Here is a 26,151-nt window from a genome sequence, read left to right as displayed (position 1 = left end):
CTGCCTCTGTCTAGTCTTTGAATACCTGGCATTGTTCTTGCTGCTATGTTAATAGTGTGCCTTTGTGCTTGAGCTAGACTGGTAAACAGAGAAGATAAACAAAAATCTAACAAAAACAGTTTTTATCCATACACTGTCTCTCCACCAGTCGTTCTGAGTGATCACATGCTCTGCATCATTGTGTTAACTTGCATCTAGTTACTTTGGCAACCATCCTTGATAGTGCATGATCAGAGTGCTAGAATTTACTAAAAAACTTCATATGGGTCAGAGGCCAATGAGGCTTTAGAAAAAGCTCCTGCCTAAGAATGCTGCTGCAACGAGACAGCATAAACACTCTTGAATAATAATCAGCATACAACAGAAGCCCCTCTGTTCCCATCATCAGCCTCCAAATAACAACTGAGGTAAACCAGCAATAACTGAACAAAGCAACCCGCAAATGTTGTGAAAGGCAAAACTCAATTAAGATTTAAATTTGATATTTAAGTGATCTCGATAGTTAAAAGTCCTGCCTTCTATATGATTTCAGTGTACTGCATAAACTAGCAATCTTGGCCACATTTACATAAAACCAGTGTCTTTGTTTTGCTACGTATTTGATGTAAAGACTAAAACTTTACATTTGGAAGCCCATATGCTCAATTTCTAAGGAGCGTACAAGATAAAAAGGGCAGCGGCTCCAAGTGCGGACTTAATCAGCTTTGCTGTCTTATTAAACCACATCACAGATTGTCCTTATTCTATGTGTTCATGAAAAAGATGATACTTACCAGTAAAGATATTTGGCCTTCCTTTACAATGTTTAAGATGCTCTTAATTTTTTTCACCTCTTCGCTCTTCTCTTCTGGGGCCCCTGCAGTGCTCCAGTTCATACTCAGTTCCTCTAGCTGCTTGCTTTCTGACACTGCCGTCTGCAGGTGGAAAGTCCTCAGGTGGCAGTTTGGCATAGTCTTCTCAGTTTTGTGAGCATGAGGATCAACAAATGTCCTGCTGAGGAAGCCCTTGCCCTGGGCTTCATGTTCATGGACTGAGCTACACTTAACTAAAGGCTGGGAAAGCTCTAATTCTTCTGTTAAATGCTTGTGCTGATCAAGGACAATAGGCTGCGTTTTTCTCAGCTGAGAGCCTTTCACAGGAGACAGCACACAGAACTGCGTCCCGCCAGCAGGCGAGCTCTCTGTGCTCCCTGCAGAGCAGGTCTTGACGCTAAGACCATTCACTGTTGAACATACACCCAAAAGTTTTTTCTCAGGAGCTACCTTTGTAAAAGGAACAAGTTGCTGGCTTGATTTAATATAAGGCACATCCAAAATTTCATCCATATCCAGGTCATAGTGCTCCAGCTCCCCAAGTAGAACAGTGGGCTCAATGTTTTTGCTTTTAAGGCTCTCTCCTTCCCCTGGACTCTGGTCGTCATTTGGAGGTGCAGACTGAGAATCATTGCCTTTCTGGTATTCTCCCTTCTGGTTCTTCTGGTCATCACTTTCATTGTTCTCAGAGCTTTCTGGCTGGTGCTTTAATGGGGAAACCCTCTTCACTGGTCTGAATTTATTGCACACATCTGCAATTCCTGTTGGTTTCTGTGCATTTCCGATAAGAGTTGAGACTCCGCAGTTCCAGCTGCTGCTGGAAACTAAAGAAATAGAGGAATGTGATTTAGAAGGAACTACTATCAGACTTGTGACATGATATAGCATGCTTTAAAGATATACCTAGCCAAACACTGCAAACAAGAATTACATTATAACATGCCACATATCTAAACAGAATTAACATCTCTATCAAAACAGCTGAAGAATTTGACACTCCAGAAAAGCAACTTCCTTCAAACAGGCCATACATTGTAATCAATTACAAATAAAGTAGTTTTAATCAAGTAACAGACATTGATAAGAGCCAAGTGGTGTTTATAGTGGCCCTGTCCAACTATGCTAGTTTTCACTCCGCTTTTTTTTATTGCACGGAGATACATCTTTAAGAGTAGGATGATTTTCTGGGAGGTGAATAAAAGGGTTAGTCAAAAATTTTTAGTGGATTTGTTTTAACAACAGTCACAACAATTGAATTTTTGAGGCCTGTTATCTCCGGGAGATGCGTTTTTCATAAAAGAACTGGAAATTCATATGAGCAGTGACTGAGAGCTGGGACTACTCAGCCTGGAGAAGAGAAGGCTCAGGAGGAATCTCTTCCTTGTGTATAATCACATGATGTGAAGCAATGAAGAAGAGGGTGCGAGGCTCTTCATGATGCCCACTGACAGGACAAGAGGCAGGGGCCACAAAGTGAAACACATGAAATTCCATCTGAACACAAGAAAACACTTTTTTACTGTGAGGCTGGTCAAACACTGGTACAGGTTGCCCAGAGACATTGTGGAGTGTCCATCTGTGGACATAGTCAGAATCTAACTGGACACAGTCCTGGACTTAACCTGCTCTAGCTGACCCTGCATGAGCAGAGCTGTTGGACCAGGTATCTCAAGTGGTCCCTGCCAAACTAAATGATTTTGTGATTCTCTGATCTCAAAATTAAGCCTACACAAACACACACACACACACACACACACACAGAGCTCTGGACCTTTGAGACCACTATTTTAGTGCACTACAAGATATGGAGTTTGACCAGTGAATCTGATTTGCGGAGAAGAAAGGGAGCTCAAGGCACCTGAACTCTTAATCCTACTGAACTTGCACTCTTTCACACAGTCCCAGCTGGTCATATTTATGATCTCATACATCTTGGTTTAGCCCCAGCTGGCAAGAACCACGTGGTCTTTCACTCACTCCCCTCCCCTAGCAGCAGGATGGAGGGAGAATCAGAAAAGAAAGGCAAATCTTCTGGGCTGAGATAAAGGCAGTTTGACACCACAGCAAAGGAAAGAGGAAAACAACACCACTACTGACAGAGGAATATACAAACATGATTAATACACAGGATCACTGACCAGAACCTGAAGCCCAGCCTGCTCCCAAGTGGTGATTCCTGTCCCCCCAACCCCCGCCAGCTCCCCCAGATCTATACTGAGCAAGATGTCACATGGTAGCGAATACCCCTTTGTCTAGTCTGGGTCAGGCAACCCAGCTGTGTCCTGTCCCAGCTCTTGTGAAAATTAACCCTACCTCTGTCAGAACCAGGACACCATAATCATTGGAACTCTGGCAAAGAGTTTTCCTTATTTTGTTATTTTCAGTTGAGGGACAGTGCTAAAACCACTAAAGCCTTTAGGCAGTTTCTATGCCCCTTTCAATGTACACTAAGAGTTAACACGTTCTGAAAGTCAAGAATACTGTTTAAACAAAGCAGATTTATTACACGTGCTAACTGCATATCAGTGGGATCTAATTTGTGGTCAAAACACACAATTTGCCATGAACACCTTCCTAAGGAAACAGATATATACACTTTCAGTGCGGCATTAATGTCTGAAGTGAAAGATTAGTATGGCTTAGTAGTTACGGATGTCTGAAAATTACCTTAATACTTTTGGAAGTGCTTAAGAATACATTTCCGAAGAAGAAATAAAAATAATAATAATCAAAAGGCATGTAACTTAGTGGGCCAATACAAAGAACGCACTGTACTGACTTATTTATGTATTGTATAAGATTCTAGGTTCAAAGGCCTACACTTTTATGTTGGTTTTATTTACATGTGAAATTTTTTCCAAGTGATACAGGGAAATGGATACCATATGTTTCCCAGCTGTTTTGTTCTGACAGGAACTATTAAGCACTCAGTATGGAAATGAATTCTGTCTGAGTTTTATGAAAACACTGCTTTCAACACAGGGGCCTAGACAGAGGAAAAGGCATCAACATTTTGTTTGTCGTCACTTTATTTAAGCTTACATTTATTTTGTTGCTTGGCTTTCTCCATTTCTAACCTTAAAAACACACACTTACATAATCCACTAATGACAAAATTGTAAAATTGGACACTGCAAAGAAGCTATGACCTTTGTTACAAATCTGTCTCAGGTCATTGTAAAGTCATGTATTTCTCTTTTCTTTCCTTACAGTTAGAGTAAGGTACTTGCATTTTTTTCATTGTTTTTCTTCTAAGTATCTCTTTACAAACACTGCTTTTCCAGAAAACAAACTGGAACAATGAGAACAGTTAGCAATATTTTTGCAGACTTACAAACATATTCCTCACTTAACTGGGATGATGAATTTACACTGTATTTAATAAAGGATTAGAATATAGCATTTAACCACATAGCAGTAGGGAAGCAAGCAAGTCAGACTGGTAGACACAATCCTTCTTTGTGCTATTTTCTACTTGGGTGCCGTACAGGCTGCACCGGTGCTTAGGCAGTTACAGCATGGTTTCCCCCTACACAACACTGAAACCACAGGCCAGAGCTGACCAGGGCATGGCTTGAATCTCTTCTGTTCTGTTTTCAGATGTTTGTTCCCTGAAGAAGCAAAAGCAAGTGCTGCCTATGTCCTCCAAAGCACCAGCACGGCAGGAGTTATGTGAGTAGTCTTCAACAGCTGCTCCAGGGGAGAAGCCTCTTGCTCATCTGTCCATACTTATGAACTCGGTCAGGGGCCATTAAAAGTCTGGGTCAAATAAATACTGTTTGATTCTTTTATAAACAACAGTAAAGGATGGTCTGAGGCATCCTTAAGGCAGGGGACTAGAATGTGGAACAGCTAGGTTGATTCCAGAATCTGACAAATAATTCTAGTATCATCTTGGACAAGCCATATCTCTTCTGTGCACCACTACCTCAAATATGAAAAAGCGATGACAAATTTTTTCCAACTATGCTGTCAAAATTATTTCTTTAACTTTTATTCATTAATATGAGAGAGTTGGATGATCCTGTTGTTGTGTTGCTGAAGTAGAAAAAGAGAGGAATGCAAAAACTGGGGAGAATTCATTCACATCAGTAAGGAAGCGTTGTGCTGCCTAATAGACCTAAGGAGCCAAAGCATTTCCTTGGCAAGGGTCAAATTTGAAAAAGTAGTTCTTCACCATATACTGTGCTCTACGTCCTTCTTGAGGAAGAGAAAATGAAAAATGTGAATAAAGAGGCCTGTAGGCTTATGTAGTTTCACTTATTTATTTATCTGTTTGTTTGTTTATAGATGTCCTAGCACTACTGGGGGCCAATAATCAGAAAAGGGGACAATTAGGAAGCAAATTCTCTTGCAATTTAATCACTTAATCAGATTTTATTTTAGTAATCAAAATTTACCTTGAACTTTCTAAAAAGAAATCCTTATATCATGTTTCGAATTGGAAGCATCTGTTGACTTCAGAGCATTTTTCGACATCATCTCTGTATCTAGGGCATGGGGAGGTGAAAGGGGGAGTTTTATCTGGCATACAAGCATCTGTAGAATTATAGGGTAACTGTATGAGTTTTGTCCAACCATCAAGACTACCTCATGCACAGATGAAACTTTACCCTTGTGAGAGGCAGTTTCTGTGATTCTTACAATCTAATGCCAAACATCAGAATACTTTTAAATTGTCCTGAGTATAATGAAAATAACAAAGAACTTAGCTTTTACTTTATAAGGAAGCTACTACTGAAATTCATCGCTGGTGTGTGTGTAAGAGCCTGTATCCCTGGCATATGGGTACAGTAACATTCTTTAAACGATGACGATGGCTTCATGAAGTCTACAGCACCGGTGACAAACAGGAGGTGCCAAAATGCTGTATATCACACATTAGTGCCATTACAAAATGAACTGAACACATTGCAAAGTGGTATTTGTAGATGTTGCTATGCCAAATCTTCACGAACCCAGAATGACTCACACTCAAAGAGCACTGACTGACTGAGGAACTGGTCAAACTCCTAACAGCGTGTTTCTGTCACTATCACCACCAACTCGTTTAGGTTTACACTTTGACCAATGTTCTGGAGTCATGAATGCTGCTGTTGAACAGTCTGGACATACAACGGGCAGTGGTGCAGCAAAGCAGGAAAATGGATGTAAAAGTCTGAGTCATTTGCAGATGAGCTGGCAACTGAGCCCATGTTGCTCTGCTAAGTCACTTGACACCTACACACTGGTTTAACAGAAATGAAAAAGAATATCAGTTCACTCCTGCTCTTCTGTAGGTGGCAACCAGTGATCCCCATTACTATGCCACATCCTTGAACGAAATCCTTGAGACCTTTTAGCTTGCTATCTCTATTCCTTCTCAGGATGGAGAGCAATATGTTACAGTTAACTGCACTGAACCACTGTCCAGGAGAAAAAATGGATGACTTCCCTTTATCCAAAAAGTTATCAGTCAACCATGCCATTAATGCTTCCACCTAATGACATGATCTGCATCCAGACTGTGCTAACTCTAAATTCTCTGTATTTCAACCTTTGTTTTCTATGAATTCCATGCCTGTGCAGTCACAAATCACAGTAAAACTCTGAATAAAGGAGAACAATACAGTTCTTGGGCCCTGGACCTGAGAGTCCTGGACTATTGTAAGACTATCTGCTGATTTTATCATGCCTAATAGATCTTTCAAAGGTCTATGAACCTCTGAGGTTGAATCACAGTTATTTATTGTTGACAAAGAGGTGGAAGCATTACGATTGCTTCCCTAATAACATTTCCCCAAAGCAACTTGGTTGCAAAGTTCTTTATGCAGCATTCACTTGGAATATAGTCCTTGAGCAGTCTGGTGTAACTGGAACTGCTCTGAGCACAAGGAGGTGGACAAGATGGCCTTCAGAGGTGCCCTCTGACTTAAGTTATGCTGTGATGAAGATGTAACCACCCTGGAAGAATGCTGCCTGCTTGCGGGTAGTAGCAAGACTGGAAACAAATTGTAAAACTGACAGACAAGAGAAGACACTGTTTGGGGGCTTTTACATCAAGATCTTGTTGACGTGTACTTGGAAACTCCCAGTACGCAATACTGGGAGGTATTCTCTACCCTTGCTGACAACACAAGAAGCTTATTTACCATGTAGGATTCAACTGTTGACCCTCTAAAAAAGGTAAAGAGGAGGACCTTGGGAACTGCTGACCAGTCAGCCTCACCTCTTTGCCTGGGAAGGTCGTGGAACAGATCCTCCTGGAACCTATGTGAAGGCATATGGATGACAGAGAGGTGAGTAGATACCGCCAACGAGGCTTTACCAAGCGAAAATCACGCCTGACTAATCTTAGTGGCCTTCTACAATGGAGTGACTGCATCAGCGGACAAGGGAAGAGCTACTGATGTCATCTACCTCAACTTCTGGAAGGCCTTTGACACGGTCCTCCCCCAACATTCTTGGCCCTAATTTGGAGAGAGAGGTTTGATGGATGGACTACTTGGTGCAAAAGGAATTGTCTGGATGTCCACATCCAAAAAGTTGCAGTGAACAGCTCAATGTCCAAATGGAGATTAGTAACAAGTGGTGTTCCTTGGGGATTTGTACTGGAACTGGCACTGTTTAATTAATCTTTATTAATGACATAAACAGCGGGATTGAGTGCACCCTCAGCAAATTTGCAGATGACACCAAGTTGAGTGGTACAGTTGGCTTGCTTGAGGGAAAGGGATGCCATCCAGAGGCACTTTGACTGGGCTTGAGGACTGGGCCTATGTGAACCTCATGAGGTTCAACAAGGCCAAATGCAAGGTCTTGCACGCTTATGATGCGGGTGGTGAGACACTGGGACAAGGTGCCCAGAGTTGTGAATGCCCCATCCCTGGAACTGTTTAAAGGTCAAGCTGGATGGGGCTTTGAGCAACTTGATCTAGTGAAATACATCCCTGCCCAAGAAAGGAGGGCTGAACTAGATAATCTTTGAAGGTCCGTTACAGCCCAAACAATTCAATGATTCTATAAATAAGAACGAGCTCTGTTAGGTTGATTCCATTGCTACCGAAGGATGAGTGCATTCAAATTACTTTCTTTTACCTGAAACTCTTTCTCCTTGCTTTAAAAATCAATTTACTGTGGAGTTTACTTCACTTTCCATCATCATCATGTAGGAAGCCTGGGATTAGCATTTGACAACTGCTCATACCTATTAAACATTTTTTAAAATGCAGTATTTCACCATATTGCTCATGTACTACATAATCATTTTGGGGCTTGCAGTACATTTCACATTTGGAGTTTTACTGTCCTCTGAAAGAAATGCCTGAGCTTCTTCCTTGTGATATGACTCTGGCAGAGACTCTTGAATCAATTAAGACTTGTACTCATTCCAGGTCCATTTAGAGCACTGTGATTCTCACTTTGTAGACAGACACTGAGGTGTTGTCTGCACCAGGGAAACTTTCAGAAAATTCCTCAGAGTTGTTAAAACCAATTTATCTCCAACACTGGCAGCAATACTGGGGACCCAAGAGTTGGAGGAAGGGATGTCCCTGATGTATCGATGGATAATCAAAACCAGTTCTGAATATCTATTTACTGTTTTATTAATATCACTGAAATAATATTTAACAATTTTAACTGAAGGTGGCACTGTTTTACAGTTTTAATATATTAATAACTTCCAGGAGTACATTTTAGGGTTCATTAACGTAAGCTCTATAGCATGGGAACCTGAATTAAAGAACAACCCTGCACAGATAAGAACAGAGGAGTTTGTTCCCATGTAAGTGGAATTTGAAGCTACTCTAAAGAAGAAAGAAAGGGTAAACTGGGTAAATAATAATTCATCCTTGTAAATAACAATGTAACTTTTCTAGTTAATTCAAACATAAATATGAGCCTTGGTGAATGAATAATTTTTCTTAACTTGGCTTGAGGAAAAACACTACAAAACTGGCATTTCTTAAGTAGAGAATATAGAAGAGGCAAAGAAAATTTCAAAATTAACAAACGGGGTTTACCCTTGTCCAGTCTGATATAAGCATGTAAAAGGGAGGTAGCAAGTAAAGTTCTACTAAAAAAACAGAAGTCATTCTGGTAAAAAATGTGTAAAAAAGGAAGAGGGATGATGTGAAAACAAGGTAGGAAAGGAGTTTATATACAGCTATCACAAGTGTCACTGCATACTAATTATTGTTTTTTTTCTGAGAAAATTCTTCAGTATTCTACCAAGGAATTATCCAATCAATTTTGTATTGTTGCAGACATATTTACTTGGTTGGTATTTGGAGCACAACAGACTCTGTGAAATTAATGACATACAACACTGCCTCCAAATCAAATTTTACTTTAATTTCTCTTATAGCTAACAAACCGCCAAGAGCTTGAGACAGAACTTGTGTGCAAGCTTATATTCACAGATTTATTTCTTTTTCTCAAATAGGAAACTAATCTTCTGAATAATTTTGTGAATTACAGTTACTTTGGGAATGAATAAAGCAGTGCAGAAGGATAACTGCTGGAGATTAAAGATGAACTTGTTTTTATCAACCTGTGAATAAAGGTCTAGAGTAGGATATTGTCCTCATTTGAGACATACATTTAATGACAACCAAAAGACATAATAGTTGACAGAATATACTTCAACAATGATATGGCTCAATGAAGCTTGTTGAACACAGATGTCTTGAGCCATTTGCTCAAGTGGCCTTAGAAAACCCGCCCAGAATGAAAGCAACCAATTTCACGCCTAATAACAAAAGAATAAAGGACTGATTTCTGTTTCAGTTCATCATTTTATGTTAGACAATGACGGAAATCAATGGGCTAACACTTCATTTCAGAAAAATAAGTTAGCTAGAACTATTTTTAAACTATACTCTTTAATTTTCTATCTTTGAAGAAGAACAGTGCCCATCTTAGTGGTTATTATGCTAGCTACAAAGATCATTCCCTTGAAGCATGGTGGTAGAGAAAACAATTACCCTTAGTCACACTTTATTGTGGATAAGCCAGGATTTGCCCTACACCTTTTCTCCAATCTCATATGTCCGTAATATGGGGGTATTGACACACATACTTTGTCTCCAAGGATCCCTTGGAATTTTCCTGAGTCTGAATTCCATAAATCCAGAGCAGTCAGGACTGAGATTGCACCGAATGCATGACTTTTATGCACATCTGGCAAAAGGGTGAGGAAGGAACCACAGGACCTTCCCACCAGTACAGATCACTGGCCAGTGCTGTCCAATAAAGGGAAGCAACAGTGGAAATTCAGGGAGGAAAAACTACACGTCGGGAACTCCTTTCCCAGACTTTCTAATCTCTCCTTGTCCAAAAGAAAAAGCAATCTAAGCAAAAGTTAGAGTTATTTGACCAAACGAAATAGTTAAAAAAACCCCAACAAAATATGTTGAAAGGTCTATGTGAAACGCTTGAGAAAGCACACTGACTGGTAAACACTGGTATGTTTGCCTAGGACTAAAAGTGCTTAGAGTAATTTGAAAACAATGTAACCAAACACTTTCATATGTTACCAACATATTAGTGAATGTTTACATGAAACGGGGAAAGAAAACCGGATTTAAAGGGCTACTTACTAAACTTATCTGTGTACAATTAATAGTAAGACTTTCATAATATCAGCCATATAATTAAAAAATGTAATTCCACAAAGAGGAACTGTCTGGTTTAGAACTGTTCTAACAATCTTGTTGGCGAAAACGGTTGTCTCCATATTTATAGGTATTTTTAAGTATAAAGTTGAATCTTTCTCTATAATTTTTTCTTAACTTAGTGAACTAAATATTTTTCTGAGACAAAGCTGACAGAGAATTATTTTTTAGATTATTAGGGTACTGACTTATCTAATCCTATAACTAACCTATGCTTAACTTCTTTTAAAAAAAATTTTTTTTGAATAGTTCTATTTCCACATTCTTCTCTGTTTCAAAGAAGAAATGCAACCTCTAACTAAGCAGGAGTCAGTATGAGGTAGAAAGCTGGATCAGCTCTTTTAAACCCTGAGTTTTCCTGTGTGCAACTACTTAAATTGCCAACGGAATACAGATATAAAATAGTATAAATGTTAGGCACACTAAAGATTTAAGATACAATCTATCTTCATCAAAAATAGCACATCGCAACAAGAATTTGGGAAACTTGTTTTTAATGGTCTACAATATGAGGAAGACAAGAGACTGCACCAAAAGCAACTATGAAAATTCAACAGATGGAGCCTTACACAACGTTGACTGATGCAGCTCTGTTGATATTTCAAGGTACTTCAGACATTAAAGTCTGTACAGATATAAAGTGATACCCTCCTGTTCAGCACTATATGTTTACTCAGTGATTAAGCAGAGTAAAAATAAAATAGATTTTAGTACTATTTCCAATTCACCAAAACTCTTAAGTGGTAAGTAGAGAGAAAAAATAGATTTAGTACTCTTTCCAGCTTGCCAATATTGTTATCAGTGCTAAAGACCTCTTTTTTGACTCAAGACTTAAACAAAGCTGCGAATTAACTTCCACTGGCAGACTCCCCAGTGCTACTACTGTCTTCCAGCAATGCCTGTACTTGCTTCTGTCAACCCCTTTTCAAGGCAATAGATGAGTGCAGATGTAATTAAATCATTGAAAAATGTCCAATTGCAGAGGCAACCATGAAACAACAGAGCTACACATTAAGTTGTCAATATTGCACGGTCTTAAGGCAGAGCTCATAACCAGTGCTTCATCCTTACTGTTGGTCTGCATTTCACTTTAAGGCTAGTATCTGAATTTTAAAAATAACATACTCTTCTTCGTGAAAACAGATATTGACGCTGCTGCTGTGGCTGAGCAGGGTACATGCAGTAAAATATGTCTTAAGGGCTATTCCTGCTCTTCTTCTTCAGTTCACCTTGCTCAGTGCAGCTGAATGACTGCGTGGCTTTATCTCCTTTTATGATAAGACAAGATAATGCCCTGCCACCACATGATCAGCTGCTAACACTGATAGACAGAGATAAGGGGGAAATGGCAGTAGGGAGAAAATGGGGGAGAGGGAAAAGTGGAAGACATGAGGGAGGGGGGTACTGGGTGGTGAATGGAGAGGGACACAATGAGGGGCAATAAATGCTGGGGAGGAGAATGGTGAGAAGAATGGGAGGGAGAAGGGCCTAGAAGAATGATGGGAAGAATATTGGGAAACACTGGGGGGAAAGACTGCGGGGAAAACTGAGGTGAAAAGCAGGGGAAAGACTCACGAGGAAGAATGGTGGGAAAGACTGGGGAGGGAAGAATGTGGGGGAAGAAAAGGGAAGCTGTGGGGAAATGGGGAGGAAGAATGGTGGGGTGAACACTGGGGAGAATGGTGATGAAGAAGGGTGGGGAGGAATGGTAGGGAGAATGGTTAGGAAAACAGTGGGGACAATGGCAGAGAGAATGGTGGGGAGAACAGGGAAAGAAGAATGGGAAGAGGAACGGGGAAGAATGGTGGGAGGAATGTGGGGAGGTATGAGGGGATAAATGGTAAGGAGGATGGCAAGGAAGAATGCGGAGTAGAAGGGGGGAAGAAGAGGGGAAGAAAGAGAGAAAGACAAGGGAAGGAAGGAGGAGGAATGAGGGAAGAATGGGGGAAGAACGGAGGGAGAGAAATGGTGTGAGAATGGGAGAAGGGGAAAGAGTGGGGAGAACGGGGGTAAGAGCGGGTAAGAAGTAGGGAAGGAGAGGGGACAAAAGGAGAAGAAGGGAGGAAGAAAGGAATAAGGAAAGGGGGAAGAAGGAGGAAGAAAGTAGAAAGAAGAGAGAAGAAAAGGGATGGGGTGAGGTAGGGCAAGGACAGAAGGGTGTAATGGGGGAGGATAGGTGAATATGGAGGGAAGGATTGCAGAGGATGGGGGAGGACAGGGGGAAGGCTGGGGTAGAATGAGATAGGGCAAATTGAGGGGGGTGAATCAGGGATCTGCTCCATTTCCACTTCTTCCCTGCCTCTGCTTGCAGCAGATAATAGTGTGTACGCAATCACTGCTGTGCCCTGGGCGGGCAGCACCATGGCAAGCAGGTATGGTAAGGAGAGCTTTGTTTCCCTTTATTGCCAAGGCCAGTGGCATACGGCTGTGATGACCTGACCTTTAATGACCATGGTAGAAGAAGCAACTCTCAGAAAGTTTCAACTTAGTACGCACCTCAGAAATTTACAACTCTCTGAAAGGAAACATAGAAATAAAAGTTGCCAAAGTACAGCACAGTTCTTAAAGCCTTCTATCATCCCACAAATTCCAGGTCTCCCATTTCTGTTACAAAAGTATTTGATGAAATAACATTAACGAAAGTTCAATTAAAACATTAGAAAGCACAGTAAACTTTTCATAGCTCAACAAAAATGCTCCTCTCACCAATTCATTTCTCTTCCATCAGGAAGAGTAAAACAAAGGCAGATTAATCTGATTTACAGAGTGAAAAACAACACTGAATGCACTTTTTGTCAGGGGGCAGGGGGAAGGTCTGCAGCTGGTTCTCATCTGTATGCCATGATTCTTCATTTAGTTTACACTATTAAACTAAAAAACTCAGCTTTAATCTTAACTATTACAGTATGCCTTAGAGTAGATTCTATCATGTAGCATCCTTGATACAGTTTCAGACTCTGGCAAAACATCATCCCTCAAACTGGTCGTGGCCATATGGGTAGTAAATGTATCCAACATTTTTTCATTGGCGCCTACATTATTACGTCTTGTCACCAATGGTTTCTCGGGTTTTCAAGTAAATTGTTGCATATACTGTGGTTTGGAGCTGCTGAGATGAAGCCCTACATTTATCTGTATACAGCCAAATCCTTTTTTGGAACTTTTTTTCCTTCTAATGAACTAACATCTGTTGAAAAAAAAAAAAAAAGTCATGTTTCCAGAAAGCTGTACAAAAATGAGAGAAAACACAACAGCAGAACACTGCCAAGAAGCTATTGTTGCCAAGTTGTACATGATAAAAAGCAGCCTCGAAAATGATGGGTGGACAGAAGTGGGCATCATACCTGATCTGTCTTCATTTTGTGAATCACACCTTCTACATAATTCTGGGATGGTCTTGAGGGAAGTTACAGAATACTGTAAAAAAGGAAAAAATGCGTATGAAGTAATTAATTTAAAAGGATAAAAAGTAAGGCTTTCAAGAGGTCATGTCATGGGCACAGCCTAAGCCTGCCAACCCAAGGGTACTTCCAGTAGTCTGATGGTCTTCTCAAGTTCCATGAGAAAAGTAAATGGCATCTGCTGTTTTGTCCCACTTTGAGGGATATCAAACAGACCTTCAAAGCTACAACAAAGTGTCTCCCCACCTCAGATTTCTCCTCCTGCATATCACCATTATTCAAGCCACAAATACATTTTATATATCCATCCTTTCCGTGGGAGGCAAGATGCATCAAAGGTGAGAATAGATCTAAGCTTCACAGTAAACGTTGAGGGTCTCACTTTGCCCACCTAGGCATCTGTTATGGTGATTATACTGCAAGATACTTCATGCTTAAAAATTAGAATTCAAGCTTTCACAAACCAATATGTATAAGTAATGCAGAAATATTTGCACCATAGAGATCTAATTTCACAGAGGGTTGCATGTACACACACATATCAGACAACAGGCTCATTTAGCTAACCCAGGATTTATTAAAGAAAACTTGTATTATTACTTTGATGTGACAGGATATGCCTGATATTAATCAATATGTTATTCTCTGAATTCAGCATTAAAAAGGAAAAAAACAGAGATGACATATGTATCTTACTAAACAGAAATCTTTTTCTTGTAAACTTGTGGAATACCCCTGGTAAGACACATGATCCAGTGTCATAAAACTACACATTCTGACATACAGAAATTAAGTTACTTAATAACAAGCCTTCCTTAACCAAATGCTTAAATGTTACAGGAATCTTCACTTAAACAAATGAAAATCATTATGTCTGTAAAAGATCAATGCCTTTGCTCATATAAAAAAAGCCTATTAAAAACAGTATATTGGAAACTAAACCAGAAAAAAAGCATTTAGGATTAGCACAACTGAAAATTTTTAAAGAATATATAAACACCATATGTTTTCAAAGAAACAGATTTTTTTAGCTGGTGTGCTATTGACCAATGAAGCAAAACAACTACATATAAAACCACATGAGCTTTCCACACAAAAAACATTGTACTGTTTTTTGCTGATAGTTCGTCATTCAAAGTCTGATGTGCTTCTAATGCACTGCTGGAAATCTACTTCAAAATAATCTAAAGTCGACCTCATGTGACCAATTGCAGAAGTAATTTACTTCTCTGGTGGAAGTTTAAGATTGTTGCTCAATTGATTGTAGTTACTTTATTAAGCCTCAAAAACCTCCCATGCCTTACTTTTTCCCTTGCTGACCTGATTCAGGGATGTATTGAGAAACCTCAACCACAGCAATAACCTCTCAAAAGTATTCCCAGGATCAACACTGAACTTATTAATTAAAATGTGTAGCAGCACTCCACAGAACTACCCAGTGACTCCAATCCCCATTAAACAAGGCTATGTCTATAAGGCTGTGACTCCTCCAGGATGTGACAGCCTAAAGCAACAAAGAGCAGAACAGAGACAGGGAGAAAGACGCTACTAGATACAAATTAATACGAGTTAAACACACACATGCACAAACACCATGTGCTGTGCTTCACTCTAGTTATTGTTTAATAAAGATCGAGCTGTTAAGCTATACATCTTGCTATTTCAGCACAAAGACTCAGAAGGCAATGTTGAACTGGTCTAGTAAGATTCTTAAGAGAATCCAAGGAACATGTCTCCAAGGAATATGGTAGCTTCATAAGACCAGCTGGTGCAGTTTAAGCTATTACACAGTTTGTAATTCAATTAGAATGAGGCCTTTTGTATTCCATTGCTATGTGTTTTGTCAGACAACCTCAAAAACAGAAAGACATTTTTCTTTTAGTCTTTTTTCCTGTTCTTTCCTGGAAGAATAGATTTTCTTTCTGTTTCAACATTGCACTAAAATGTATTCAGTTACCATCTCCCACCACCAAAAATGTATTAAATGTTATATATTTGATTATGCATTTTAATCATATTGGTTTGATTTCATTAACAGATTTCCCTCCACTCACCTCTGTCCTCAAAAAGACTTCTGCACATTTACATTTCTGCCATCTGTATTTTGTGGTCAAGATGTGGAGAACTGGCTTTTGGTCCAGGAAGCAACTAAAATTACTCTTTGAAGTGCAACTTTCCCAACCATAAGCACAATCCGTTGCCAGGTCTTTTCTCTAGAACTACCTTCTCTCATACTCTAGCTCCAGCTCTGATCATCGGTAATGTTTGTTAGCTTTTCTTCAATCAAAAATTTCAAGGTATCAAGTGGTATCACAGAGGGACAGCGAAAGATGTTGAGATTGCAGCCCCTCTCTGGAACAGAATTTTAGACTTAATGCTTATTCAATGGCATTAAAATTAATTATTTTCCATTTTTCGTTCAATAAGTTTAAATTGTTCTACATACAAAATTAAACACCATTTCTCCCATTTCCCCATTAGAGTAACCAAAGTCAATCAGACTTGAGGGCCATGCCCAAAGGCATAAGTGACAATGTGAGAGCTAAGGACATCAGGTCGCTTCATTACACAATGCTCACTGTGATCTTTGGTATTTAATCAAAGTGTGTTGCAGTTGATGGTGAAATTCAGTAACAAAACTAAGGGCTTCTTCCCAGGATAATGTATGTAATAGCATTTTTGATTACTGTTTGAGGTGTGGGTTCTTTTTCTGCATTTAAGGCATGCCTATGTCCAACCTGAAATAGTGAATTTCAGTAAACCCTTCAAAAACTTTGTAAGATGGAAGAACAGTATCAATAGCTAACAAGAGACAAGAAGCAGTAACAAGTATTTCATGCAAATGCAAGATATTCCCAATTTTCTTCAACTATTCAACAATAGACACTATGAATTCAGGGGAAAACAGAACCTCCCTTATCAAACAAAGCATTTGTTCATTGTCTGAAACTGCACTACAGAATATGAATTAATGCAAATGTTAACCTTTTAAATTTCACATGGTTCTCAAATTTTAATGCAATAAATTTTAAACCCAAAACATAAGAAAAAACCCTTCAATCTCTAGTAAGGCTGTTCTGTGCTGTGCCACTTGCAGACTTGCTTATGTCTGAGAAGTATCAGAATGAAGAAATACTGGATCATGAGTGGTAGCATAGAAATGTACATACAAAATAGTAAAAAAAAAAGTAAATTCAAAAGCAAAAGTTATTTTTTAACATTCTTTGTGGAGAATACCTTTAATGTCTCCTGAAATGGAGTCAAAGGGCAAAGTTGGACACAAAGTGTGACTCTCAGACCATGACACCCACAAAACACTAAGGATCATGTCCTGCTCCAGCTGGAATCGGTATCAAAACTCAACAATTTTACCTCCACTGGATCAAGACACCAGTGACTGTGTCCTGCTCTTAAATGCATAGCTCCTTGTTTTCATTTAGATAGAGAAAACAGACACTTTCCTTCATTATAGCTAATTTGTTTCCAGGTTTTATTATTACTGTAAGCCATTGAACAGTCTCATTTCAGTTTATTTGCTATAGTGGAAAATAAACTGTTTTGTTGATATTCAAATCCCATTACATTAATACCTTTATATTACATTGGCTAAATCATTTAGAACTGTACAATACCACCCTTTTCCCTAGACATTTATTTGGGAGTAGCAAGCTACATTGAGAACAAGCAAAGCAACAATACTTGGCCTGAGGCTGCAGGAAGATTTTTCTCAATAGTAGTGTCAATTTAAGCAGCTCCAGAGTAAGAAAGTGGGGGAATGAGATTAGGAATCAGATTTCTCACAGTCCGTGTCAGAAATAACAGCTCGCGAAATAAACTTTTTACTTAATGTCTGTGATCAGCATCTTTGGAGTATTGGTTAGGTTATTTGTGCTATGTATTGTTTATAGCATCATATATAGACACTTCATATATTATTCTTCCCTTTAACTTTAAAGGAGACCTATATAGACATTAACGCTGTTAAAGGTACAAAATGTCTTTCTATGAACCTTTTAGTGTCCTTCTGCATTTTGTTTCATTCTGAGAAGGGAGAGGGGAAAAAAAATAAGAGAACTATCAATGAGTTGATCGGCTGGGTGGGAAATAATGCTGCAGTTAGTGACTATGCCTACACAGCTATGTAGGACCCCCCTCATTTGCTGAAGTCCTGGTTGCTCAGTAGGCAAAGCCTGGCTGTGCGTTGCCTGTACACCTGTATGAGCTTGAGAGGGGACCCAGATCTTTCCATGGCCGAGGACGGGTGATAGCAGGCTCAGGAGGTGCCCCATGATGAGTAAATAGGAGGCCAGGGGATTGGCCATACTCCTGACCATACATAGTTTACATCTGCCCTGCCAGGTGAGGACTGACATGAAGAAGTTTTTCAAGCTGTTTCAAAATACCTGACAATTCAACATCTGGTTAATCACACTTTAGTTGACTTACTGCACTCACATTTCACGAAGTTTCAAATCAGGCCCAGTCCTGCACTGGCACCAGTGAGCCAGGCTTTTATTCATACAGAGCTATTTGAATATGATATATGATCAGAGCAATAATCTATACACTCAACGCCAAATAGTTTACAAATATCTATCACCAGGAGCTCTGTTTATGACTGGGTAATTTGTTATTATTTCTGTAAACCAAGAAATAAAATCATTTCAGTTTGCACAGTTTGCCAGTGCAATATAAATCCTGTATTTTAGTTAAAGGATTAGGAAACCTTCAGTTGTATGATAACGATAGCATACAACATACAAGCAGGAATAAATTTATGGGTAAAAATGAAGAATACTAAGGGGAAGAAGGGGAAAGTTTAAAACATACTTTTAATAGTGTATCTCTCATTTAATGCAACCTAAAGGTCGTAAATTTTTTTACTTCCTTTCTGTGAGTAGTTATTAGTGAAGAAATAAATGAAAATATTCAGCTTGGTTGCTTAACGTCATTGCAGACAGAATATTATTTTTGTTTAATGTAAACAAGAGTCCCAGAAACCTATTCTGCTGTCTAAACTGCACTCAAAAATACTCTGCCAGATGTACCTGGAATAGTACCATCTTAGTTTGCAAAATAAGCATCATATTTGCATTCCAGGGCTTGAGGGAATTGGTAGATGCGGTTGCTAAGCCACTCTCAATCATATTTGAAAAGTCACGTCAGCCAGGTCAAGTCTCCAGTGACTGGAGAAAAGTGAGTATCACATCCATTTTTAACAAGGGTAAAAAGGAGGACCCTGGGACCTAGTAAGCAGTCAGCCTCACCTCAGTGCCCAGTAAGACAATGGAATAGATCCTCCTGGGAGCTATGTTGAAACATATGGATGACAGAGATAATTTGAGACAACCAACATAGCTTCACAAAGGGCAAATCGTGCCTGATAATCTAGTGGCCTTCTATGGTGGAGTGACAAGAGCTACAGATGTCATCTACCTCAACTTCTGTAAGGCCTTTGGCACAGTCCTATACAACATTCTTGCCCCTAATTTGGAGAGATATGGGTTTGATGGGTAGATGGCTAGATGGAAAAGGAATTGGCCGTGTCCAACAAGTTACAGTCAACAGCTCAATCTCCAAGTGGAAACCAATAATGAGTGGTGTCCCTCAAGGTTGCATACCAGAACCAATACTATTTAATATCTTCACCAATGACATAAGACAGTGGGATTGAGTGCACCCTCAGAAAGTTTCACATGACACCAAGTTGAGTGGTGCAGTTGATTCACTTGAGGGAAGTGATGCCATCCAGAGGGACCCTGACAGGCTTGAGGACTGGGCCCATGCAAACATCATGAAGTTCAACAAGGCCAAGGTCCTGCACTTGGGTGAGGGCAACCACCAGTATCCAGACAGACTGAGGGATTTAGAGCACCCCTGCAGAGGAGGACTTTGGGATACAGGTAGATAAAAAATTGGACATAAGCTGGCAACATGCACTTGCAGAGCAGAAAGACAATCGTATCCTGGTGTGCACAAAAAAAAGTATGGCCAGTAGGGTGAGGGAGGTGATCCTCCCCCTTGACTCTGCTCTCAGAAGACCCCACCTGCATCCAGCTCTGGAGGCCCCAGTACAAGATAAAAAAAGGACCTGTTGAGTGGGTTCAGAGGAGGCTCACAAAAATTATTAGAGGGCTGGTACACCTCACCTATGAAGAAAGGCTGAGAGAGTTGGGGTTGTTCATCCTGGAGGAAAGAAAGCTGCAGGCAGACCTTCTTATGGCCTTTCAATATATAAAGGGGGCTTATAAGAAAAAAAGAGAAAGACTATTTACCATGGCCTATAGTGACAGGACAAGGGAGAACTGAAAGAAGTCCAATTGAGATGGAATGTAAGGAAGAAACTTCTTACGATGAGGGTGGTGAGACGCTGGAACAGATTGTCCAGAGAAGTGATAGGTACCTGTCATTGATGATTGTATTTGGTTTACGTGTCAAACTGGCAGGGGAGGCTGCAGAGGTGGCTTCTGTGAGAAGATACCAGGGGCTGACTCCATGTGGGACAGAGCCAGTTCCAGCTGACTCCAAGATGGACCCACTGCTGGCCAAAGCTGAGCTCATCAGTGATGTTGGTAGAACCTCTGAGATAACATATTTAAGAAAGGGTAAAAAAAACTTCACAAAGGCAGCTGGTAGAGAGGAGTGAGAAAATGTGAGAGAAACAACTCTGCAGACAGCAAGGTCAGTGAAGAAGGAGGGGGAGGAGATGCTCCAGGCATTGGAGTAGCGACTCCCCTGCAGCCCATGGAGAAGACCATGGTGGAGCAGATATCCACCTTGCAGCCCAAAGAGGCCCTCATGCTGGAGCAGGTGGATGTGCTCTAGAGGAACCTGCAGCCTGTGGAGATGCCATGATGGAGCAGTTTCCTGGCAGGAACTGTGGCCTGTGGAGAGGAGCCCATGCAGAAGCAAGTTTGCTGGCAGGACCTGTGACCCTGTGGGGGACCCACACTGGAGCAGTCTGTCCTGAATATTACACCTCATGGAAAAGACCCACACTGCAGCAGTTCATGAAGAACCGCAGCCCGTGAGAAGGACCCACATTGGAGAAGTTAATGGAGGACTGTCTGCCATACGAGGGACCCCATGCAGGAGTAGAAGAAGAGCGTGAGGAGAAAGGATTGGCAGAGACAACACGTGATGAACTGAATGAAACTCCTGTTCCTCTGGCCCCCTGCGCTTAACGAGGTGGGGAGGTAGAGAAGTCAGGAGTGAAGTTGAGCCTGGGAAGGGCCCGGGAGGGGAGAGGTGGGGGGAAGGTGTTTTTAGATTTGTTCTCATGATCCTATGCTGTTTCACTGGCAATAAATTAAATTAATATTCCCAAATTGAGTCTTTTTTTGACCATGACAGTAACTGGTGAGTGATCTCCCTGTCTTTATCTTGACCCATGAGCTTTTTGTTGTATTTTTCTCCCCATCATGTTGATTAAGTGGGAGTGATAGAGCAGCCTGGTGGGCACCTGGTGGCCAGGCAAGGTCAACCCATCACACAGTGGGGTTTTGAGCAACCTGATCTAGTGAAAGATGTACCTGCCCAGGGCAGGAGGGTTGGAACTAAATGACCTTTAAAGATCCCTTTCCAACCAAACCCGTTCTATGAGTCTATGCTGTTGGAGAAATGTACAGTTCCATTTTCTTACGTGCAAATGCAACACAAATTGAAAAAATTAAATAAAAACTTACATATCTTTTTGCCTTTTAAAACAAATTCCTGTCTATTTTTTAGGCCTATTACATTTTGGTTGTTTTGGCTGAAATGGTCTACAAGGGTCTGGACTAAACACAGTGGCTTTCTAACTGAGGTACATTTATAAGTGCATCATTTTAACAGCCTTCCTGCTGCCATTATTTTTAGTCAGTACTTTTCTGCACTGGATTAGAACCAGAGGGCTAACAGGAACAATATAAATTGCTAACACTGATGCTGTGCAGCTGCTCCTTACACAGCAGGCTAATGGTAAAATGTGAAGGTCAGGTATCTCTAAATTGTATACGGTGAGATATGAGTAAAGCACTAGAATAGACATGAATTCTCTTGTTAATCTGGATTCTGGCAACAAATCCTTTGTTCTCTTACCTGTTAAAGCAGAGAGTAAAACTGCTACTTCTATAATTTGTGTTGATTTTTTATTCAAGATTCAGCATCCAATGAAAGAACAGCCTATTAAAACAGGCAGCCGGAGCTGTTCAGCGGAAAAGTGAGTAACCTAACCCACCAGTATGCAGCAACAGCCACAATGGGAGACACACGGAGAGGTTACATCTATTATGTTTTACAGTTTTACAAAACTGAGTATAGAAACAGATACCAGGACATGATCTAGCATATAACAGTAATAAAAAGAAAGTTGCCCAGAATAAGGTATTCGCTCAAGATTGGCTCATCGTCTTGTAATATTTTGGGCATTTGCCATATTCCTCCTTAATAAAAATTCAACATTACAATAGGTAAAAAAAAATCCTCTCCAGAAGGAATCTGTCTGCAAATAAAGCATCTGGAATGTTTTAAAATGAATCAAGAGTCCCAAATGCTAAGGAGAAAACCATGTCCTTTGTAAAAAAAAAACAAAAAACCCAAAAAAACCCACCCCAAAACCAGAAATAAAACTATAGAATTATGAAAAGCATGGAAGGAGACAGTGGCACAATTTCTTTGATCTGAAAATTGAATTAAAAGGCTTTTTTATAGTGGATTTAATTTATGTATTTGAGTCTATTGTTAATCAGACATTCAGCAAACTAGCAACTCTGTTACACAAAAAGCAGAAACACTGGCAGTAGGAGTATTATTATGAGTAATAGAATATACTGTATCACTGCTTCCTGTAAGAACCACTAACGATGTAGATGAACAGCATTTTTATTTGCAATTACAGCTGCAGTTGGCTTAGTTGTGACAATAAGGATCAGTGATGTCTATGAACCCCTGGAATTCTTTCTGCCTCTTTCTGTACTCCACCTTATCACAGGTAGCTGCATCGCACCTACTGATAAAATCTGTGTTTGGAGAGGGATACCGGTGGAAAGGGCAGAGCAACTACTTACATGAAAAAGGAGAAATTCAGAGGTGAGAGGCAGGACTTTTTTTACAACTGAAATACATTCAATTAAAAAACGCCTAAACTTATTTTGATGTTTAAGGCTAGCATTAGAGCGCATATAACTCATTCAAGACAACAGAGTAGATAAGCAATCCAGAAATAAAACATATTTATTAATTTGATTTGCAAGTCATTTTTACTAGCTGAAGGAGAGGAATCAATTTTTCCTTCTGAGCTTACTAGAGTCTTCCCTTATAAAACACCTTATTTTATTCTAGATTCAACCTATTTAAACATTTCTATATATAAAGTAAACAGGAGCACGGCTTCTAACAGTAGTGTTGTTTGCTACATAAAGATTGAGATACCTCAGATTGTCTCAACTTGAACAAATAAAATAAGACTCGTACTTACCGATATATCATCACTAAAATCTATTTCATCCAAATCAAGGTATTCAGGGGCTTCCATTATTCTCCTATGGACATTTTGGGTGAGTCAGCGCAGTAATAAAGACCTAATTAAGAAAAGAAAAATGGATTGTCTACTACAGAGTCAAAACCACGCAGAAATGGTTTAATATAGTTGCTAGATTACTGAAAACATTTGCCTTGTACAGTAAAGTCTTTCATAACTTAATCCTAGAAGCTAAATATGATTTGCCATCTCTACATATCATGAAGAAGCCATTTCAATTTTTAGGGAGGATAGGTAAGCGGTACTTGAACTGGAAGTCAAAATTACCTGATTCAGCATCACTCAGACCTTTCAGAAGTTCAAAATAGGTGTAAAGACCTAAGCTGTTGAGCACCCTCATGACCCTTCAACCACAGCTATGTTAATGACATATCTTCTCTTAAGGATGCTATTACTCTACTGGCCTGAACACAGCAACTTGTGTTACTATAGTTTTCCTCAGCTCAAGAAGGCAGAAAAGAACCGAGAATCATGCTGTGCACAGAAAACAAAATCCTATCACACCTTATCTCCACTTACACGCAGACTAACACACAATTGCAGTCAGTGCTTTATAGACAGATGATTTATCTCTGCTCAGCCTGCAAAAACAGTAACCAAGACAAAACCAGAATTATATCAATGCACATTGATTATCAGGGCCCCTAACCATTTCCTCACAACAAAGTAAAAAGAAGAGAAAACTCACTTGCAAAGCAAGAAATTTGGCTGGGAAAGTCAATATGTAATTCTGAATAAATTAGAGCTTAAACAATCAAATGAATAAAGACAATAAAATCCTCTTACTTTCTTAATCCTAACTAGAATGAAGGTATGCATTATCACTACAGACAAGTACAACAGAAGTAGGAGTGGAGAAATAAGCTATTTTAAAGGAAGATGAAAAAGTGTAACGCATTTTTAATAATGTGAGGCACTACATAAGCGTTAAGTATTATTATGAAAGGAAACTAAATCCTTCTAGTATTTGTACATAACAAAAGGAAATGCCTGAAGAAAAAAAAATAATACAACCCCCATGTATTCACATGATAACTGCCAAGAAATATGTTTATGAATAATGAAGTCAGCTGTGTAGGTCTAAATAAAATCATTGTGTGAAACATTCATATGCAGTTAAGAATCTCCTAGGATAAGGGGTTTTGAAGAAAATGCTTTTCTGCAGGTGTTATACTTATTGGCAAACAAAGTCTCAGTCGTTAGCCTCCTTCATAACAACCCACCTAAGCACAAAGCTAATCTTAAGACACCTGTTTGTGAAAAGTTATTAGAAGAAGAACCAAGAGGCAAATCTACAGTTTTACGCTGAAAAATCAAATTTTTATTTCTCACCACGTTACTGAAGGTAAAGGACTATTCAGCATCATTTTATCTTTAAATGGAAAAGCAAAAAAAAAAGAGAAAAAAAAAAGCATGGGTTTCCTTTAATGTATTAGGATATTTCTGCTCCTTGCAATATGAGAAGGAACTCCTGGGGAGGAAGGCAGTGTGTAAGAACAACCTCAGCTACCTATTATTTGCTCTTACCGTGTCTGTTAGACGTGAGTGAAGCAGTGGGAAAGGAGATGGCTACAAAAAGGCAAAAAGGTGTAAAGCCCTCAGTCCAACTTGATATGAGGAAAGAGGAGTGGCTATAATGTAAAACTAATGAGAAGCTGTTAATTTTGCACAATTCCCAAATGCTAAGTTTATTCTTAGAGGGAACCACTAAAATCAGACAAAATCCTTGCAATGAAAGTAATCAGCTGTTGTGAAAAGGCGTGACACATTCAAGTCTCCAGATTCTTTTCCACATTTGAGATTTTGCTTTCTTAACAGAAACATAGAATTTCAGTATATTTTTTAAGGTTTATGCTTTAACATTGCATTTGCGTAACATTACAGGTTACTTGCGTAAAAGTGCACTGTCCCTGCATTGGGTTTACATGGCAAGGTTTTGGTAGTGAGGAGGAATTACAGGGGTGGCTTCTGTGAGAAGATGCCAGAAGCTTCCCCCATGTCCAACAGAGACAATGCCAGCCAGCTCCAAGACAGACCTGCTGCTGGCCAAGGCCAAGCCCATCAGCGATGGTGGTAGTGCCTCTGGGGCATATTTAAGAAGGGGGAAAAACTACTATGCAACAGCAGCAGAGAGGCAGGAGGGATAATATGTGAGAGAAACAACTCTACAGACATCAAGGTTGGTGAAGAAGGAGGGGGAGGAGGTGCTTCAGGTACCGGAGCAGAGATTCCCCTGCAGTCCATGTTGAAGACCATGGTGAGGCAGGCTGACCCCTGCAGTCCATGGGGGTCCACGGTGGAACAGACATCCACCAGCAGCCCATGGAGGACCCCACACCAGAGTAGGTGGGTGCCCAAAGAAGGCTGTGACCACATGCGAAGCCCATGCTGGAGCAGGTTCCTGGCAAGACTTGTGGCCCCATGAAGAGAAGAGCCCACGCTGGAGCAGGTTTGCTGGTAGGACTAGTGACACCGTGGGGGACCCACACTGCAGCAGTCTGTTCCTGAAGGACTGCACTCCATGGAAAAGACCCACACCGGAGCAGGGGAAGAGTGTGAGGAGGAAGGAACAGCAGAGACAATGTGTGATGAACCGAACACAACCCCTCTTCCCTGTCCCCCTGCAACGCTCAGGGAGGAGGATGTAGAGGAACAAAGGAATGAACTTGAACCTGGGAAGCGAGGGGTGGGGTCAAAGTGGTTTAGGTTTTGTGTTTGTTTCTCACTATCCTACTCTATTTTGAATTGGCAATAAATTAAAT

At 40.1% G+C, this 26,151-nt stretch overlaps 1 protein-coding gene across 6 annotated transcripts in view; it reads right to left on the bottom strand.

The window, feature by feature from the left end:
- SNCAIP (synuclein alpha interacting protein) overlaps nucleotides 1-26,151 on the bottom strand; it is a 91,197-nt gene that overhangs the window by 30,904 nt on the left and 34,142 nt on the right. For all 6 annotated transcript variants that reach the window (XM_063320795.1, XM_063320793.1, XM_063320794.1 and 3 more), the window contains 3 exons: nucleotides 23,327-23,429; nucleotides 13,813-13,885; nucleotides 774-1,636 (listed from right to left, as the gene is read on the bottom strand). In XM_063320795.1, the coding sequence (XP_063176865.1) occupies nucleotides 774-1,636; nucleotides 13,813-13,885; nucleotides 23,327-23,383 (993 nt within the window). In that variant the 5' untranslated portion in view covers nucleotides 23,384-23,429. The remainder of the gene's footprint in view (nucleotides 1-773; nucleotides 1,637-13,812; nucleotides 13,886-23,326; nucleotides 23,430-26,151) is intronic.

Source organism: Chroicocephalus ridibundus, chromosome Z (assembly GCF_963924245.1).
Source record: "Chroicocephalus ridibundus chromosome Z, bChrRid1.1, whole genome shotgun sequence".
Lineage (NCBI taxonomy): Eukaryota > Metazoa > Chordata > Aves > Charadriiformes > Laridae > Chroicocephalus > Chroicocephalus ridibundus.
This window is presented reverse-complemented; position numbering and strand designations above follow the sequence as displayed.